At 43.4% G+C, this 20,565-nt stretch overlaps 1 protein-coding gene across 9 annotated transcripts in view; it reads right to left on the reverse strand.

Annotated features, from left to right (window-relative positions):
- Positions 1-1,874: 1,874 nt before the first annotated feature.
- Positions 1,875-20,565, reverse strand: part of arap2 (ArfGAP with RhoGAP domain, ankyrin repeat and PH domain 2) — a 105,111-nt gene continuing 86,420 nt past the window's right edge. For 6 of the 9 annotated variants that reach the window (XM_072718522.1, XM_072718526.1, XM_072718521.1 and 3 more), the window contains 10 exons: positions 18,100-18,174; positions 16,023-16,143; positions 14,379-14,507; positions 13,154-13,290; positions 8,800-8,882; positions 7,218-7,253; positions 7,059-7,109; positions 5,988-6,051; positions 3,046-3,174; positions 1,875-2,720 (listed from right to left, as the gene is read on the reverse strand). In XM_072718522.1, the coding sequence (XP_072574623.1) occupies positions 2,403-2,720; positions 3,046-3,174; positions 5,988-6,051; positions 7,059-7,109; positions 7,218-7,253; positions 8,800-8,882; positions 13,154-13,290; positions 14,379-14,507; positions 16,023-16,143; positions 18,100-18,174 (1,143 nt within the window). In that variant the 3' untranslated portion in view covers positions 1,875-2,402. Of the gene's footprint in view, positions 2,721-3,045; positions 3,175-5,987; positions 6,052-7,058; positions 7,110-7,217; positions 7,254-8,799; positions 8,883-13,153; positions 13,304-14,378; positions 14,508-16,022; positions 16,144-18,099; positions 18,175-20,565 lie in introns of those variants that run through there. The other 3 variants (XM_072718527.1, XM_072718525.1, XR_011994008.1) reach the window with 2 other exon arrangements.

Raw genomic sequence — 20,565 nt, forward strand, 5'->3', positions numbered from 1 at the left:
TATAATGTGAGATCAAACCTCAGTATGTAACGCATAGCGTTACATTCCCCGAAGAGTACAATTGTGCATATGTCTACTCTTTGTCATTTTTAGGACTGATCTTTGGGGATCTCTGTCTGTCGTTTAACAGAGATCATCACGAGAGCCAGCATTAGAACCAAAAGTTCAAAGGAACACGTGTGACAAACGGCAGATTAAAATCGGTGTTATGGACAGAAAAAAGTTAAGGTATCCATCTGTGCGGTGATGTGCTGCGGAAAAATGTAAATACTTAATGAAACAGATGTGAGGCCCCACCAGGCATACATCTGCTGGGGAGGCAATGGAACAATGAAAGGTAATGGCCATTATGACCAGAGAGGAGAAAAAACTTCCAAGGAAAATCCTGGGAATTCAGCATGACCTCGAATTCCATTGATGGATCAGCTACTAGTAAACCTGCCGCCTTGGGAAGATGCATGTTATTGAACAGGACTCCTTCAGGACTCGCATCCAAAGCAGTGGGGTGCATCCAGAACACGAGATCTTCCATTTACTTTCAGTGAAGAATTCACTCCTTACTACACATTTCTCATTGGGTGGCGATAAACACTAGATTTAGTTATAAATTAATGTTCTTAATTGCGTTTTTATCGGAAAATAACTTTTGCTTTCTGTGAAACTTATTTACATTTATATGAAAACTGGGAGACGTTTACAGCCGTATGGAGAGGTTGTACCACCACATTCTTATTTATGTTTCCCAGCATTTAATGTTCTCCACAGTCATTTTAAAAGTTCCCTCAACATAAAGCAATTACAGTAAGATTTTTTCTTTCCAGCACACGGCATGAAACTGCAGATTTGGACTTGGAGCTCTAGAGCTTGAAAAGGCTCCCGCTTTTCATGTAGAGCATGAGTCATTAGCTGGTCTTCAGAAGTTATTTGTATGCTGCGGCAGTTCTGGCAGGGAAGCGTGACGTCCCGCACGCCCAGTTCTACTTTTAAAGGTCTGAGATTACAGGTCCCACAGTACCACAGATAAAACATGAAGTGGACCTAAGCCCATTTTTTTTTTCTTTCAGAGTTCAGTGGGGGGGGGGGGGTGCCAGTGCAAAGATGAGGTGGTTTCCTTCAAAAAATTCATGGCAAGCCTATGTGTACACGCACGCACGCACACACACACACCCACATACACACAAAGATTAGGTATGTATAGTATTGTGGGGACTCTCCATTCATTTCTATTGGTATAACCCTAATGCAGCCGTAACCTTAACCATAAGTAACCAAACAAAACACAAGACTTTTTACTGTTTTTATTGCAGTCACAGATATTTACTAAATTGAGGTTTATGTTGTGGGGACTAGAAAAATGTCCCCACAAGCTAAAAAGTAACAGGTGTTTCATAACATTTGGTCCCCACTATGTAATATATACATAAACCACACACACACACACACACACACAATATAATGGCATCTACAACTATACAAGCAAGCAATCAGCTAATGTGTATGTTACATGGACACATTTACATGTCTGTGCTCATTTCTTTGTGAGCAAACACCAGTGGAGAATATCATAAGATTTTATGTTTACTTCGCTGACCATAATGTAGTTATTTTTTTACTGAACTACCTGAAATTGTTCAAGGGTAAAACAGCATCCTCCTAGGACTTAAACCAGCTACCTGCCGGCTAAGCGTTACATAAGCTGTCTGGCAAGCTCTGCACCAGGAATGTCAAAGCACAGTTTAGCAACAGCCTAGAGCTTCTTACGAGTCATAAAAAACAGAACCATTGTCTTACAGAAGTAACAGTGCAGAGACAGATTGTCTTCATTTTATATTTTTACTTTATACTGGTGAAATAAAAAAGCACAAGGAAGCACCTGTGTTAAATAATTTATTAAGTAAAAGTAGAAGAGGTAATAACAACATAGAAGTGGATCATGCTGTGCTGGACAGCGCTCTTGACGAAGAGCGTGACTTTGGCACGGAATGAAGGCGACATCACTGGCTCAGAGCGGACCTTTAGCCACGCACAGCTCCACAAACGCAGTGCCGCGCGGCACGGCCACATCGCTGCCGTTATTTGCCTGTCAACATCCCAGCATCCCGGGATACTGCATTTCTATGTAGCTGTCAGCGATGATACCGCAGGACTGTGAACAGCAGCAGCATACTGACCTGCTGTCTGGCCAGAAAAGTGATATTCCGCCCCCAGGGACGCCACACCATCTCCTGCTTTGTTTGTTTCCCGTTTTACTCTAAGTCATTTTGCTTTTCCCACTCAACTGGCTCGAAGGACCTGAATAACAACATACCAAAAGGTCGTCAGAGACAACAGCAGAGCAGAGAGCTCTTTCAAAGTAGAAGTCACAGTGCCCCCTAGTGGATAGGAGGACCCAGGGTAGCCCCTCAGCTGGTGTCATCCCTCATGGCTCGACCCGATTTGCTGAGCACTGAGCTCAACTCTTGCAGCAGGCTGGGAACAAGCTGAGATTGCTGCTCCACAGTTGCCATATTGGGCTGGGTTCTGTCTTGGCTGACGAGATACCCAAGCTGCCAACTGGACATCTGACACATGGCCTCGTCCTTCTTCCTGTGGCTGATGAGACACCCAGCTGTGTCTTTCTGCTTCAAGCAGTCGGCCACCAAAGCCATCCTCTGGTGGAACGGTGCATTGGAGATGTCGGTACAGGCCTCCTGGGGCTTCCGTGCCACTGGTGGAAGGCTCTAGAAGGTGAGACATGAGTCAGGGAGGAATGGGCTTCACAGCGACACCACAGTGTGGTTCAGTAATAGTGTGGATTATGAGGCATTTCTTCTTGCTAGGAGTGTGGGTGTTTTTTTAAACACAGAAAATGTGTACAAGCATAATTATAAAAACGTTTGCACATCTAAAGAGCACCATGGGAAAAGAGGAAGTGGGTCACACAAGGAGCCACTGCTTCTCATCGTATACAAAATATAATCTAATCTAATTACTGTCTCGTTTCATTTTCAAAAGATTTTCCTTTTTAAGAATAATTAAAAAGTCATGCAGGAGAAGAGATAAAACCTCTTTTTTGGACTTTTCCTCGTCCTTCTGCGTACTGCTCTGGACTGCCGTCACAGTGCCCCCTCTGGTGTTGCTCTGAAGCGCAGGCTGCCGATGAATCCTCCCTGCAGGCCATGCCTCTCCACCATACTGCAGTGGGAAATGCAGCAGGTGCATCCGAAATCGCATGCTTGCACAGTTATTGTAGTATGTACTATATGTATGCATGAGAACAGTATGCATGCACTCAGACATACTGCAGTCACCATCTTGCACATTACCTGACCCAGATGTTTACATTGTACAATGTAGTTAGAGCCCAGCGTAAATTAAAATTTAAAACCATCAACAAAAGAAATACACATTTTGAGTAAACGTATGTAACTGGGTATTGTATTCTACTTAAATGTGTACAAAGACGGCAATTCCTCCACCATCTTGACATAAATTTCTAGGAAAATCATGTTCTACGTCTCTGTTGCAGCTCCAGAAGCCTTGTGGGATACCAGAGCTTCCACCAGTTGCACACTTGAGAATTTTGCAGAATGTAGTAGGTCACCATTCACCTACTGTCTCATCCATACTGAAGACTTGGAGATACCGCTTACTTCACATACTATATTTTACCTACTACACTGCAAACAAATATGCGATTTTGGTTGCACCCGTTGCCCATCAGCACGACGACGTGAGTTTGTGATCCCCGTGTCCCATCCTGGACATGCTAAGCACCCGGCAGATAGAACAGCATTGGAGAGAATGCGGACCGTGAGGATGTCGGAGCAGCAGGCTGACAGACTGCTGCCAGGGCCATTCAGAAATTCACAACTCGGCTGAAATTATATAGAAATTAGGGGGAGACTGATGGAGACAGACACTTAACTCAGGATGAGTTAGTGCTCCATGGTCAGGACGGGGTGGGACGAGGGGGGGCCTAGCCATGGGGTTTGTCCTAAATAATTCAGACAGGTCTGCTTCTCTCTCTCCGCATCCTTATGTTATACTATTGAAGGAACAGAGGTGAGGAACTGACCGACTTTCTGTCATCCGATTACTCAAATCGCCCACTAAATAAAAATATTTTTCATCACTGTCCTTATGTCAAATTGTTCTTAAACAGCCCGCAAATTCAACAGACAAATCTGTCGATCCAACCAATATGAAAATCATTTAAAAAAAGGTACAATTTTTTTTCTAATGACAGGAGTCATGCTAAAATTTAGCCAGCTACTGTAGTTACTTTTACATGAATAACCTGCAAGCATGTGACATGACTGGTACAGTAAAGCCATTCCAGCAGTGATTCCGGCACATTCTTTAATTTAGAGGCAAAGATAGTACTGACGTGCTTTGGGGCTTCCGTTACACTCCTCTCCGAGACATAACAACTTGTCCTCTCCCAGTTTCCTCTGTGACCTCTGAACCCCAGCGGTTCGGCACGCCACTCATTTAATCTGCGCGAAAGCAATTTGCCGGTCTCCATGGAAACCGCGCCAGCAAGGAGACCAGCTAATGGGTGGCGGATGGATTTTGAAACAGAGGGTTTAAGAAAATCCAATATCTGCTGTTAGCCTTCCCACAAATCCCATGGGCACGGACGCCGAGGCAGGCGCAGGCATTAACCGGGGCACCAGGAGCCTGCTCTGTTTCAGGAAAACTGGCTTCGACAAAAAAATCTCTCTACAGACATTCAGTTTGAGAGACACGGTGTTAGGAGAGAAGGGGAAAGCTTGTGTTATTGATTATCTAATTTGAATGCCCATGGTACTTAGGAAACAGACTGGCTTCTGCAAACTTCACCACAACACCCAGCATACAAAGTGCATACATTTACCACGGTACAGGCCAGCAACAATAAACCCACATGCTGGTACACGACCACTGCCCTCTATGCTATATATAAAGTCAAAGAAACACAAATAATTAATCAGTCCATTTTGTGCTAAAGGTCCAAAAGAACAACCTACCCGTACAACTCGGGAATAGGCAGGAACAAAAAAAGCCAACAGAAATGTCTAAAAACATCTGTAGGTTTTGCTTGAAGTTGCATTATTTATACCTTGCCTTGTAAGCCTGTGACAGTAATGGCACTTAACTAGGGGCTGGGGGATGTCTAAAGCCTTGCGAGCCTGTTTGCAGGAACAAAGCCACTTTGCAGACTTGCTATTTGTGTTCACCAGATGACCTCAAACCCTTTCGACTCGTTTGTTTGTTGTCTGAATACTAGGGCAAATGGAAATCCATTCATTCGACAGTAATTCTGAAGGAAGCATGTTATTGTACTTGGTGAATTTGAGCAGAATTAGGACGCTTTAGGAAGATCAGGTGATCATATTAAATTCCACTTTAACTTTTTTTGTAATATGCATCTTATTCTCTGAACATTGTTTTGCACTTTTTCAAAGTACTGCACGTACAGTCAAAGTGGTTTATCTGCATAGTATGTGTATATTTGGTCAGACAAAGAAGAGTTAACTGAATATATGCAAATGAACAGTAACAACAAAAAGTAATGTCTTCTCCAAAAAGGTACTGATATCCTGACGGGTGGCTAGAACAGCGTTTCAGTTCGTCAAACCTTGTTACATTTCATAACTAGCTCACTCTATCAATTAATTTAATTACTTAAAAAGTCAGAGGTACTGATTACTCAAATGTGGGGTGCTGGGGGTTAAGTCAACAAATGCATGGATATATTAGGATGGTTACTATAAATACTGGGGTGACTTCAGGAGAGTTAACAGACTTTGACAGACCACTATAGAGATAATTTAAGCATAACCTCCTTTGACAGCCTTTTGAACAGTCCTGTATATTCTGATATACAATAGAAATGAAGATCAGTAGTAAGCTGGATGTCTGCTTAACCACCAATGTGACATATGTATTTTGTTATCAGAGTATATTTAAAAAATCTGAACTGGGCAGCAAATGGAATTTCTGGGACCAGCGTATGGAATTACCTTCACCCTGAGGATCTCCGTCACCCACTTCAGCTGTGTCTCCTGGTCCACGCAGCAGAAGAACCTACATGGCCGGCCAGGATAAATGTATGGAAAAGGGTATCTTTCAAACAAGTGTCTGTTGCCCACAAGTCCACATTGACAATCCCCATGCCCCCCCCCCCCCCCCCAACCCCCACCCATGACAAACAGAATGTGCTGAGGCAAACAGGCAACCTTACTTAAGCAAAATAACATGGGGGGGGGGGACTTTCATCTGCTGCTTTGCACAGGAAGGCAATTGTTTGATGTGATGAGAGCCAGGAAAAAAATATCCCATGGGAGCATGTGTCGCTTCATAATGTGAGCAGTAGTGAGCAGGCGCCGTAACTGCGAGGATGCGGGACTGGGTTCGAGCGCACCGCTGAGCGTGTGCTGTCTCCACTGCATGCCTGATAATGACTGTCAAAGACAGCAATAAACGCGATGCAGGCTTTTTGGCACCATGTTCATTTAGCTATTATATGGTGCATATTCTCCATTTATTTGAATGTTTATGCAATTAAATTGTGTACATATAATATATTCATTCGGTAATGTTTATACTATTAGACGGAGTTTATTTACCATGATTATTTTTTGACATTTACACTATATTATGTGGTGTTTATTTAATGTGAATAGTTTGTAAGATTTATAATATTAGATGGTTTATATTTACCATGTTTATCATGTAACATTTATTCTACTCCTTTTGCTCACAGATGGTAGATACAGTTTCAAACTCGCTCCCTCAGTGCAACTGATCAAAGGTCCACAATAACATTAATAAGACTAAAAGAGACTGTAGATCACCAGTTTTTGTTCCCTACACTTCTGGGCTTGTTCCTGTGTTACAAGCCCATCCCAGAATCATACAGACCCTGACATCTCTCTGACAGGCAGCATTAGGCCAAAAACGCATCTCCCGCCCTGGCTCAATGCTGTGCTTTATACACACATCATGAAAAAGGAGAATGGAAAGTCTGGCATGTGTCCAGTTTTGTCAGTGACTGTTGGAATGAGAGGCTGTAAATCAACAGCTTTTATAACCTGGCAGAATCTCCAGCCACGATGGGGGTGCAGTGTGACTCTATGTTTGTGCTGTAAGATCGATCAGACAAGTATTTTATTAAAATATGTATTAATAATGGTGGAAAAAGTAATTTTGTAATTTAATGCGTATTTAGATAAACACAAGAAAACACTTACCATTGTTGCTTTTCTGTGTAAACTGTAAATCCCCAACTATTAAGAACACAAATAAAAAACAACACCACAATTAATTGATGGTATTTATCCAGTAACTATGTTGTGTAAGTGTGTAAGTGTTCTTATGGATTGAATGGCCTTCGGGAAGTCCCTGTTGACTCTTTGGTGGAGCAATATGCTGCTTTACAACACAGATCACAGACTTCTAACTGGCCTATGAAGAGCTAAAGAGGCCAGTCATGTGCCATCCTGGTCCCTGGGGGTGTGCTCTTTCGGGAAGCACCACAGTGACTGACACTGAGCAGAAGCCAGTAGGAAAAGAGCTCAAGAAATGGAAGGTGCGCATTGCACTTTAGTTAATCACTACTACAGCAGATTCTTCCAATCAGAGCTGAAGTAACTTATTTACTAGATAAACACCTCAAAACCAGCTTCAATCGTTGGATTTTTCATGAAAGAATCCATGGATAAATAAGCCACACAATGGTACAACAGCAGGCCCCACTGGGGAATGAAAATAGGGCAGTCTTCATGGTTAATACCACCAATACCTTAACTGCTAACTGAACCATCAATGGGGCTGAAAGAGAGCCAGGGTAGCTTGTAATGGCTGGGGCCCACAGTGTGCTGATCTCCAGCCTCCGCACACGGTCCTAAAACACATGAGGCCAGACAGCCCTCCGGCTGAATCTTATACACTCTCCCAGCTTCTCTCTGATGCAACAAATAAAAGGAGCAAGCAAAAAGGAAAAGCAGACTAACTCTTTTTGCAGACAAAATAACTGAATCCCAGCCAGCGGACTGAAAGGCCCTGAAAGAGGAGACACTGTGAGGAGAGAGCAGCCTTGAGGAGGCACCGTGAGGAGAGAGCGGCCACGAGGAGACATTGTGAAGAGAGAGTGGCTGTGAGGAAACACTGTGAGGACAGAGTGGTCTTAAGGAGACATGGTGAGGAGAGAGCGACCGCAAGGAGACACGGTGACGAGAGAGAGGCTGCGAGGACACACTGTGAGGAGAGAGCGGCCTTGAGAAGGCACCGTGAGGAGAGAGTGGCTGTGAGGAAACACTGTGAGGAGAGAGCGGCCTTGAGAAGGCACCGTGAGGAGAGAGTGACTGTGAGGAAACACTGTGAGGAGAGAGCGGCCTTGAGGCACCGTCAGGAGAGCAGAAGGAGACACGCTTTTTTTCCCTAAGCTTTCCATTGGAAAATCTGCAATATGTATTTGCTATAGTGTGATCTAATTGAATTGGTTTAATCACAGGCAGATGTGGCAGCAGCTCTGATTTGAGATCGAGGAAGAATAGGGAGGGCAGCATGTGCCAGAGAAGAGCAGCGCGTGCAATTAGAGGCACGTGGAAACATCACTGAAGACAGGCTATAATGCAAAAATAATGAGCCTGCCTCATGGTGCTATATTTATAAATACAGCTTTTACTTTCAGCCTGCTGAAAATGCATTCTTTCAAATGAGGCTTCATTGTGTAATAATTGAGGAGACAAAGCTAGACCACCGCAAGCTGCAGACACAACTGCTGTAAATTGAATTTTCTGAACTACTCTGCGAACACTTTCTTTATCTCACCTTGTTGGCGGTTTTATCCGTTTCCTCAGGCCAAAGTAGCACTTCGCTGACCTCAGCGGAACCTCTCTCTCCGGTTTAGTGCTCTGGAATGAAGGTTTTAGTGTTACACACGAAAGTGTCTTTGGGACCACAATACCGCACACCTCCACATTCATACAACTAAATTATAAATTGCTTGATTTAGGATGCTCTTCAAAATGCATTAGTGCTAATGCAAACAGTTCAAACATTAATTTCATTATGACTGCTTTATAATATTATAACATTTATTGCATAGTGGCTCAAAAGGGTTCCAGGTCAGGGCCCATGTCTGGAAGGTTGTGGGTTTAAACCCTGGGGACCGTACAGCTTACAGGTTACAAATGGGCCTTTGAGCAATGTCCCCAACCCCAGCAACCCTAGCTACCCCAGGGATGCTGGCTGACTCTGATCTCTGACTCTAACCTTATACATTACTCTGGACAAATGTGCCTGCTGAATAAAATTAAATAGGGTGCTATGAGGTAAATTCCCAAAGTAGCCTTTGTGCTCCGAAACGCCAAAGACGACGTCTGCTCAGTATTAATTCTGCTGCTGCAAGACTATTGTCCCCCCAGAAATGAACAGCGGCGATGTTATGCTGTCACACAAGAATGGCACGACCCCCGTTACTACAAAGTCATCCAGGCTTCGGCCACTTTCCAGTGGGTTCGCCCAGCCTGGGAGGGAGGAATTCAGGCGAGAGTGTTTTGGAAACAATCCACCAGACAAACCACAGTGTGGTTTTGCATATCACTGTCACATCATTGCACAGTTACAGAAATGTAGAGATAGCATACTTAAGTCCTCACTTAGCACCTTTGTACTGCATGGAAATGCACTGGAAACAAAATGTGCTGGCAGTCACTTTGAGGCTAAAGTCTCACCTTGAGCCTGCATGTTCCTTCATTTACGCACTAATACCTCGCTACCATATTGCTGCTGGTTAGTGCTGATCCTATAATTAAAAAGCCCCCTCTTTCTTACTTTGCTGCTTATTTTTGTATTTATACGCAAATATATGACACGAGCAGTAAGTCTATAGAAAATAAGATGATTGTTCCCAGTGGCGCGTGTGGTGGATGAGAGGCCGGAGTTGGGGGATGAGCTGCGTCAGTCAGCGTCCGGCCCCATCCGATGGTTAAGTAAGGACAGACCATGGGGAACCTGTTCCATGGAGGGCCGATGTGCATGTGGGTTTTGGGGATGAGCTCTCAAACAGCCCAGGAACATCCATCTGTCCGTCACCAACACATCAGCCACGAGTAACGAGTAGCTCACAGGGCACGGATCAGAACATGGCTCTAAAAAAATGATTTATTTATTTATTTTGTGCGCACTGTCATGCCGTGCTGCAGAGTGAATATGAAAGCAGAATTAATTCGATCGAGATGTTTCATCTTCATTTTATATCGGCCTTCCCAGAATTTCCAAAAATTTGTCCCGCACCATGTCCTTGTATTTGTCTAACTGGAGATGTCTTCGTTTATCAAACTATCAATCCTCACATTTTCCAAAAGACTTTATCGCACAATTGCCCTGACATGTCTTAAAAATAGGGCTGTGAATTAATACATTTAAAAAAAATCAACTAATTGATCATACAGTTTTCTGGGATCAATTGCCATTAACTGCACCTAAACTTAAAATTTATAATCATAAATATTAATACACTGAATTCCCAAATTAATGCACAATTAGCACAAATGGGAGTGTATGGGGTCACTGTCACAAGTCATTACCATAACATAAATTTTCTCTAATTTTTTTAAATTAGCTTGTATACAGACTCAAATTATACAACTTCATTGTCTGAACTGTCGATTCTGCCTCTGGGGTACTTCATCAGTTTTGTTATGCTACCATTTATTTCTGTAATAAGTATTTAATGAAATCCAGGGCAAGAGTTACTGAGAGGAGAAAATGCTTATCATACAATTGATTGTTTATCAATTAAAATGGGTTACATGCACTAAAGTTGAAAGATCTGAAACCACTTTCTGTAGTTTTGTGTTACTGATTATTAGCTAGCTATTTGGGGAAAAGTTTTAAAAATCAAATCAGAGCAACAAATGACAATTTAAATATACCTAAAAAGGAATTGACAATTGCTCTACACAAAAAAAACAATGTATTTCACTGTAATGTTTTTTCTCCCAAAGAATTCTTAAGTTAATGAGAATAACACATATTTTTATATTAATTTAATGGTCTAACTTAAACTTGTGATGTACAAAAATACTACTTGCAAGCAAGTATAAGTTGAATTTCAATGATTTCAAAAAGGCTTGATGAACAGATAGCAACACGATAGAGTATTTTACACCATATGTACATATACTCAACAGACAGATCGAAAGACAATTCTGACCACATGATCGATCTAAATTCAAAAACCTATTTGGCAAATGCCTGAAAAATCAGAAGCTTGACAGCCACTGAAAATGCACTTTAACATGGTCCTACGATTTTAATACAAACTTTCAATGAAATAAATATTGCAAAATATATTTTTATTCTATGTACAGACGTGGACAAATTTGTTGATACCCTTCCACAAAAAACAAAAAAACATCTCTGAAATAACTTGAAACTCACAAAAGTTAAATGGCATCCCTTATTATTTATTCCATATTGCTTTTGATTATTAATTCAGGTGTATAATTAAACAAATGAAAATGGCACAGACAAAAAAAGATGGTACCCTCAATTTAATATTTTGTGGCACCGCCTTTTGCAGCGATCACTGCCAACAAGCGACCTCTGTACTTCACAATGAAACATCTGCATTTACCAACAGTTTGGCCAACTCTTCCTGAGCAAACTGCACAAGCTGTGTCAGGTTTGAATGGTGGCATCTCCTCACTGATATTTCCATAGATATTCAGTAGGATTAAGATCTGGGCTTAAGGAAGGCCATTTAAGAACAGTATTTTAATGTTTTTTTTTTCTTTTCTCAGCCATTCTTGAGTGCTTTTATCTGTATGTTTTGGGTCATTAATCCTGTTGGAGGACCCATGACCTGGGACTGAGGCTGAGCTTTCTGACACTGGGCAGTATGTTTAGCTCCAGGATGCCTGGGCAGTCTTGAGACTTCATGAAGCTGCTTGGAGATGGTCTTATAGCCTTTACCTTTAACATCTTTCCAGACAGGGCTCTCCTTTGCTTTCATTGGTCATTGTGTTCACCAAGGTGCACACAATGATACCAAACAACACAGTAGCAGGTCCTTCCCTTTAAATAGGCTGAATGGCTGATGAAAAGCTTGAAGGCACCTGTGATACTAATTAAGGTTAAACACTTAGTTTGAAACATGACTATAATGCAAGGATAAATAGTCTCTTTAGGGGCACCAACAAATCTCTCCATACTATTTTAGCATAACTTTGTAAACAACAAATTTCATTTCTCAGTTTTATTGGTTTACTCTATCACATACTAAAGGCATGCAGGTATACATTAGGCAATTGCTTTTAACTAAATCACTTTTCAGGAGAAAAGAAGCATTGTTTCAGTGAGCTGTAAGGGTACCAACAAATTTGCCCACAGCTCTATGCCTCCATCCAGCAATTTTTTAAAACAAAATACCAGGTAACATCAGCTTCCCTGTGAGACACCAAGTAAAACGTTTGATTTTAGCACTGAATTCTGGAATTCTGTGCAACGTCACGACCTAATCTCTAATGTTGTCTACTATCAGGAAGGAATCTTATAGGTCTCTTAAAATCTATGCACATACTGTTCTCTCATTTGGGAATCAAAATACAAAATGAGTTAACACAGTCAAAGAAATAATAATGAGTTATGACTTTTAAATTAATGCATTGCATTAATGCGATAAGTTTCCCACTCCTACATATAGAATTCTGGAAAAAAGAAGTCTGGGAAAAAACATTATATATCCAGCATTAGCTACAATCTACAAGAACAGTACAATAAAATCATAATGTTTTAAAGAGAATTCAACATTTTCATCTGCAGTAGATCAACAAAGTGAATTTATATTGCTTAATGGCTGAACTCATGTTCTGAATGGTTAAACATGTGTCAGTCATCTTTGTATTGAGAACGAGCAACAGCGCACATAATTGGAAAGACTGGGTGAGACACTGCATCACTGGGTGAGTTAAAAAATGTGTCAACGTCCATAACTATCCAACGAACTACTCAACAGAAGGTGATGAGAAACACTGAAGTCTATTAGCTTTGTGAAGCAGAAAATGTTTTGCTTCACTGAAGGTCTTTTATCAACTTAAGGGTGGTGTTGTTTTTGCACAACATATATGTGTGTGTGTGTTACATTTTTTCTTCGGTGAAGCACTGCTTTATCACTCACTTTCACATCTTTGTACAGCAGCAGCTTCTCATCACGCAGGACAATGAATCTGTCCTGGAACTTGTTTCCCGACAGCAGCTTGGATGATCCGTCCTTGAACCGGAAAAGGTCCCCTCTGAGAAAGTCCTTTGCCCCATCTGCAGAAAATGACTGATCAGCGAAACCCAAGGATTAGTTGTAATGATGGGGTGACAGGGATGCTGCAGGGGGGAGGATGAATATGAGGTGAAAGACGAGCCTTCAGCAGACCGGGCTCAGCTGCGTCAGACATCAATGGCCCTCGCTGCAGGGCAGTCTGTACTGCACTCTGAGGGAGCCCCCCCCCCCCACAACAATCGCTGCTAAAATCAGGCTGAATGTTAAAAGTGCTGCAAGTGTACAACATCATTTACCTTGACGTCGCTCAAAGTTTTTACTGCGGTTTTTACCGAAGCGACATTTAGTACCCATAAGGGTATCTCTGCATCTGCTGAACTAACTGGCAGAAAAGACCCGCATGCCAGGGAGCCGGCAGATGCTCGACGGGAGCCCGCGCCCCGTAAAAAGGTCAGAGCGTCGGGAATGACGGACCTGCCACTGCCCAGTGCTGCCACTCGGCAGCCCGGCTCGTCTAATTGGCACTTAGGCCTGGTGGCCGCGGGGGAGGTTTGGGGGCCAGGGGGCAGTAATAAACAGGGTGCGGGTGAAGGCAATCACATTTCGGGCAGCTCTGGGGATGGGGGAGCTTCTGACAGGCAAATCACACAGATTTACCCCCGGCCGCCCCGTCTCTTGTCCCCGTGCCGCTCCACTGGATGAGACGTAATGAAAGGGCCAATAACACTGGGCGGGGGGGCACTGTGATTGATTGGGAATACATTCACAGAGACAAGCTGGGGGGGTGGCAAATAGGATGGGGTGGCAAGGCCTACACGTAACCAGCAAGAATCTTGAGTCCGCACAAGAGGATGACGGTCTTCGTCTGACCTCCCCCACATGAAAAACACCCCCCCCCCCCCAAACAATACAGCTCTTACACAAACACTGAACACACACACCTACACCAGGCACTTGGACAAACACATTGTTGGTGGACATCTAAATCCTTATACATTATGCAAATTCCCTTCACTGAACATGGTGTTAAATTTATCTTCCTGTTCCGCGGTGCACGGATGCTGAGTAAATCCCAGCTTATGCTGGATCCAGGCTCCCTGTTATGCACCCAAGCATCTCTGCAGTGTACCTTTCTGGTAGGCCGCCATTTTGGCTGCTGAAAATTTCTTTATGACCAAGAAGGCTGAGCCAGGGTCTTCTAGAGCACTCCATTCAAGGACCTGTTCCAGAACCCTCTCCTTGGGATGCAGCGGACGTTCTGCCCAAAAAACGAAGAAGTTAATACGGGTTAGTACCCCAAGCAGACTAGAAGAAAGCTGAATGATTCAATCCTCCGGTAAATAATGCACCATAATACAGTCAGTTTATTTCTTCATTAACATTATTTCCAGCTTTCTATCGATATATAATTTGTATTTGAGTATAATATTTGAATTGTCTATACATACGTGAACTGCAGTAAAATAGTTTAGATTATGGTGCACTTTTGAGGCGATTCAGAGCAATTACCTAAATAACAATCAAGGATTTTCATTATTTAAAAAAAAAATCCATTAAAATAAGATGAAATTTCCCTCCTTCATTTTTGTAATTACGCAGTTCAGATTTGCAATTATCCTCTGCAAATCTGAACATGATTAGAAAACACAGTCATGTGCAAAATATACCTATTATAGGGCCATTATTTGCAGAGAGGTTACTGTAGCATATGCTATTAGCATGGATGCTCATTTTACAGCTCCAAAAAATGCCTTAATGACAATAAAGGAAAAACAAAAAAAACACCGTACACCTAAATCACGGCAGGATTTCCATTGTCTGATAAGACCTTGTCTAAAGGATTATCTGTGGAAAATATTTACTTTCCCCTAAACGTATTTATTTCTGAAACAATTGCCTGCTTTTTCAATCACTGTGCCGTATTATGCTAATGCAGAAGAGAGGATCTCCTTAAATTGCCCTGCAATAACAGCCTCATCTATAAAAACATGTTTTTTTGCCATTTGAAACACAAAATGAAACACAGTTAAGACAGAAAAGTACACAGCTGTATGTGAGGCACACACCTTATATGGAGTGACCTCTCCCATCACAGAGAGGCACACACCTTATATGGAGTGACCTCTCCCATCACAGAGCTGTTCTTACCGGGATCAGAACTGCAGGGATCTATAAAGTAGTCTTTCACCTAAACTGTTGTTTATTAGTAAATAGCTGGTTGCAAAATTATATGCAGGCTGCAACGCAAAGTGACCCAAAATAGACTGATAGGCAGTCAGCAACCAGCTTTAAAAATGAGTTTTAATGTCTGAGAATCAGAACTGGGGTTTGGTTTCCAGGTATCAAGAACCAAGGCAACATTAAGACAAGCTGCTAATCGTAAGTGACATATTTTTACAAATATTCAGCTAGATATCTTGAAGTGATTCAGATTATGCTTTTTAAAGCACAGCATCAAGCAAGAATCAAGAGTTCAGGTTAGAGGTTGGTGCTTTGGCTACACATGTAAAAAATAGTGGCTGATTAGAAACCAAGAAAAATCTATAAGCCAGGAGTGGTAAGGTAAATAAACTATTACACTGCTGTTAAAAGAGATGCACTGTCTTTGCCTGTGGCTGTCCTGAGTTATTAATCAGAGAGAGTTTCCTGGATTAGGAATACCAAGTGAATAAGCGATTTATGGTGCTCTGAAAGACGCACAGATCCTCTGAGAAATAAACCTTTTACTGCATCTGCAGGTCTATGTGCTCGGGGTCAGGAATGCATACGCTACCCAGCTCTCCATTCTCAATGGTCTCAAATGTGGTCCACAGGTCGGCCGCATCCAGCACCTCGACATTCCTCATGCTCAGGACAGCATCGGCCAGCTCTTCAGACCGCATGGTGGGAGACACCTTCAGAAAGACAGGGCTGTTTTCAGGGTCTGACATCCTGGCCTGATGCGAGAACCCCTTGCTTAGGGTGATTAATTTAAGTTTTGGGTCCACACCAAAAACCTAAGTGAAGCATGAAGACTGACATTATATGACTGATGGTTCTTTGCCAGTGGCAAACACACACACACACACACACAGGTAAATTCAGCACCCACCTTCAGGACATACACTCATTTTCCTCACTCATTTATCCTATGTATTCAATTCATCCATACAACTTCACTCAAAACACTGATCAGACAGACAGACAAGCAGACAGACATGCAGACAGATAGGCAGAGGCATGCAGGAAGGGAGTCGGGCAGGAATACAGGCAGAGGCAGGCAGACAGACAGACATGCAGACAGATAGGCAGAGGCAGGCAGGAAGGGAGTCGGGCAGGAATACAGGCAGAGGCAGGCAGACAGACAGACAGACATGCAGATAGATAGGCAGAGGCAGGCAGGAAGGGAGTAGGGCAGGTATACAGGCAGAGGCAGGCAGACAGACAGACATGCAGACAGATAGGCAGAGGCAGGCAGGAAGGGAGTAGGGCAGGTATACAGGCAGAGGCAGGCAGACAGACAGACATGCAGACAGATAGGCAGAGGCAGGAAGGAAGTCGGGCAGGAATACAGGCAGAGGCAGGCAGACAGACAGACATGCAGACAGATAGGCAGAGGCAGGCAGGAAGGGAGTCGGGCAGGAATACAGGCAGAGGCAGGCAGACAGACAAGCATGCAGGCAGATAGGCAGAGGCAGGCAGGAAGGAAGTCGGGCAGGAATACAGGCAGAGGCAGGCAGACAGACAGACATGCAGACAGATAGGCAGAGGCAGGCAGGAAGGGAGTAGGGCAGGTATACAGGCAGAGGCAGGCAGACAGACAGACATGCAGACAGATAGGCAGAGGCAGGAAGGAAGTCGGGCAGGAAAACAGGCAGAGGCAGGCAGACAGACAGACATGCAGACAGATAGGCAGAGGCAGGCAGGAAGGGAGTCGGGCAGGAATACAGGCAGAGGCAGGCAAAAAGAGGTAGACAGACAGACAGGCAAGCAGACAGATAGGCAGAGATGCACTGATCCGATATTCGTATCAGCATCAGCGCCGATCCAGACCTATTTGACGGATCAAGTATCGGCCATACGTGACCGATCCATGTCCGATATGCTAACACTGCCATTCAGTTTTTTGCCAGTGGGTGTGAGCGCAGTGACTTCTGCCTGCTGTGGTGTCATGCGCATACGCTTTGCAGGAGAACATCAGATAAGAGGGTGACAATGTGGAAGTATTCTATGCTTTTAACAACAACTAGTAGCACAGTGATTTGCAATCTTTGTAAAAAAAAAGTTTTGAGAGGTGGAAGTTGTTTTTAGCAGAAAATCCCTCAAAAATGCTTAAAACAAGATGTACAAATGTGGTGGAACAGCATGTTATGTATGTTTCTAGTAGCTTAATTAAATATTTTATAGCATACATATGGGGACACAATGTCCCCATAACGTGATAAATATCCGTTTTTTTTTCCCTTATGGGGACCGGTTTCCTGGTCCCCATAAGGGAAAACTCTATTTTATAAAAATCGGTTACTGCTATGAAAAAACTAAAAATGCAAAAACTCTTGTATTTTGTTAGGTTACTTATGATTATGGTTAGGGCAGGGTAGTGGTTAAGGTTGTCATAGTTAGCGTTAGCATTTTTCCCATTGAAATGAATGAGCGGTCCCCATAAGGATATGTCTACCCTACATGTGTGTGCATGTGTGTGTGTGTGCACATATATATATATGTATATATGTACATACATACTGTAGTTGTGTACTGGAATTGGGTCGGAACTGAAAAAATGTGGATCAGCCCATTTCTACACGGAGACAGACAGACAAGCAGAAGCTGGCAGGCAGGCAGATAGACAAACAGACACCTTTATTCCCTACTTTGATTAAGCAGCAGTTCTCCGCTTCCTTCTTCTCCAGATAGACCTCGAAGATCAGATCTCCGGCCCGAGACAACTACAAACATAAACAGCCTTTGTGAAAAACAGAAAGGATGACATGTCACACTGTCCTGCCAAAAAGGAAAGCAGCCCCACCGCAGAGGGAGAGTGTGGAGTATCCTGAACACCATCTTAACACTGTCTACCTTAGCTCTCCTCAGGCTCTGTCATGGCCATGCTGGTCAGCACAGATTCACAAGGCGAGCCCAGTGGGCGTGAGTGAGCCTTCATTACTCATTTACACACTGGGGCTAGGAAAACTCGCTCTTCCAGACACGTGCGGTTTCAGCGCCACCAGGAGCTCCGCTTCCGCTTACGCCTCTGTGTACTGACTCGGTGACCGCACTCGAGGTCTGGCTGCTACGGGGACCCCAGGGGGACAAGACGGCAAGAACAGGGCCGCAAGGTGAAGAATAAGTCTATCTTTAAATGGCTGTGAAATTCAGGAACACCCAGAGAACAATATGGCACTTAAGTGATTTCCTCTGGGGTTCCTTAGCATCCTGCCTTTGAAATTAGGCTCAGCTGGCTTGGTTTAGGAGGTGAAAAAGGCTCCGTGAGCAAAGAAATGTGACACCAATCTGCAGCCTCCACACCATGCCAGAGGGGGGCACTTTGCAGTGAGGATGCTGAAGGGCTTATGGCTGTCTAGGCGAAGGGGGATGTGACCACTTTAATAAAACCACATCACAACAGAGGGCTGTTACATTTTTAAGACAATGCCACAAATAAAAGGCGAAATGTGGATTAATTCCTTTACTGTTTAATTAATGTATGACATATGTCCAGTTAATATATGCAAGATATGCTATACACTATTACTTACTGATATGGTAACATACGAGTTTCCCAAGGTTTTAATGTAAAAACTGCTCTGTATCAATCTATGCTGGTTCGTAAAATAAGCCTGTGACACTTATTTTTGTGTGAAGATGCAAATCTACATCACCACCATGCAAGTAAGAACTTCACCTTTTCTCAAATTCATTTTCACTTTGAAAAGCACCTCGGACACTGAAGGCAGAAAGCAAGCCATCTAAGTTTCCCTCTATAAATATCAAATTCATATTCTGTAATGGCATAAGAGAAGTATTTTCCAAACGAAACAGGCGTACACGTACACATAAAAACAAAATGTATTATCACTAACTGACATGGTTAGTTGGATGCCATACTTAGCTAACCAGTGGTATTATTTATAAATATAAGGTTGCAATCTATCACATTATTGTTCAACTGGCTAAGCTAACACTAAAACAGCTAAATGCAGGAGTTAATTAAAAACTGTTTGTTTTAGGGCATTGTCATGTCCCCTCAGAAGGGTCTGCTGTGAGATGCCTTCAAATCAGACAGCTACTTAAAAAGTTCCTTCAGATGGTTCCGGTGCAATAAGGCCGGCCAAGCTTTGCACTTCAGTAAGCATCAAGATTCCTTTAAATGAAACTGCCAGAGCAAATTTTCTAAAATGTGTACTTTGGCCTGGTCTAGCACATGCTCACTCTGAGCCACAGGATGCCATATTAGACAATTCAGCATGAGGGGGTGAGAAAAGTAACTAATTACGAAACTGCGCTGGAAGATTATCGGTGCAAGTATGCAGTGATGGTGATACAAAGCAGCACAATGCGAGCTGAGAGAATCACAGAAATCAGGCCAGGCATTCAACAGCAAATTATAACATGCGCAAACTTAACTTCTCGCGGGTTCCTACATTCATGGTGATTGTGGTCCTGAAACAAAGCGCAATCAGGCTTTATTCACAGCCTTCGGAACAGTCCAGAGGAAAGGATATGAGGGGGCATTAGGCGCGACCGTCCCAACCCAGCTCCCAGCTCCCAGCTTAAGGGACCGAACTCCCTTCACAGTCTGAAGCCATGGGCGGAGGTCACGGCCGAGGCAAAACTGTCAGAGGCAGGCTGGCCACTGCAGAAGCGCGCGGGTCGGCTGGATCCCAATCTCCCATCAATTAAACTAATTAATACAGGCTGAAGGTTTGAGGATTATGAGGAGGGTGAAGGACAGAAAGAGAGAAAGACAGACAGCCAGAGCTGCTCTGATACGGCAGGAAATACCCCAAAAGCCATAATTGAGGACAGACAGCTCAGTGATAATTACACGTGAGAATCGCTGGGAGATGTCTACCTCCGTCAAGGAAACATCTGGGGGGGGGGGGGGGTGGTCACTGGAAATAGGCCTGAAACCTTACATGAGTAGCAATGGCGGCACATCAGCACCTGCCTGAAACCAGCTGCAATCTCCCCCCTTTGCAGGGCCTGTGACAGACGGTGCTGTGAAGGATGCCCTGGGCGTGTCCCACTCCGTGCCAGCGCAGCAGGGTGGGGGGGGGGGGGGGGGAATTAATAACTGACACTTCTGTTGTTGCCGGAAGCCTTCTGCACGGCTGCTA

Source organism: Paramormyrops kingsleyae, chromosome 12 (genome assembly GCF_048594095.1).
Source record: "Paramormyrops kingsleyae isolate MSU_618 chromosome 12, PKINGS_0.4, whole genome shotgun sequence".
Taxonomy (NCBI): domain Eukaryota; kingdom Metazoa; phylum Chordata; class Actinopteri; order Osteoglossiformes; family Mormyridae; genus Paramormyrops; species Paramormyrops kingsleyae.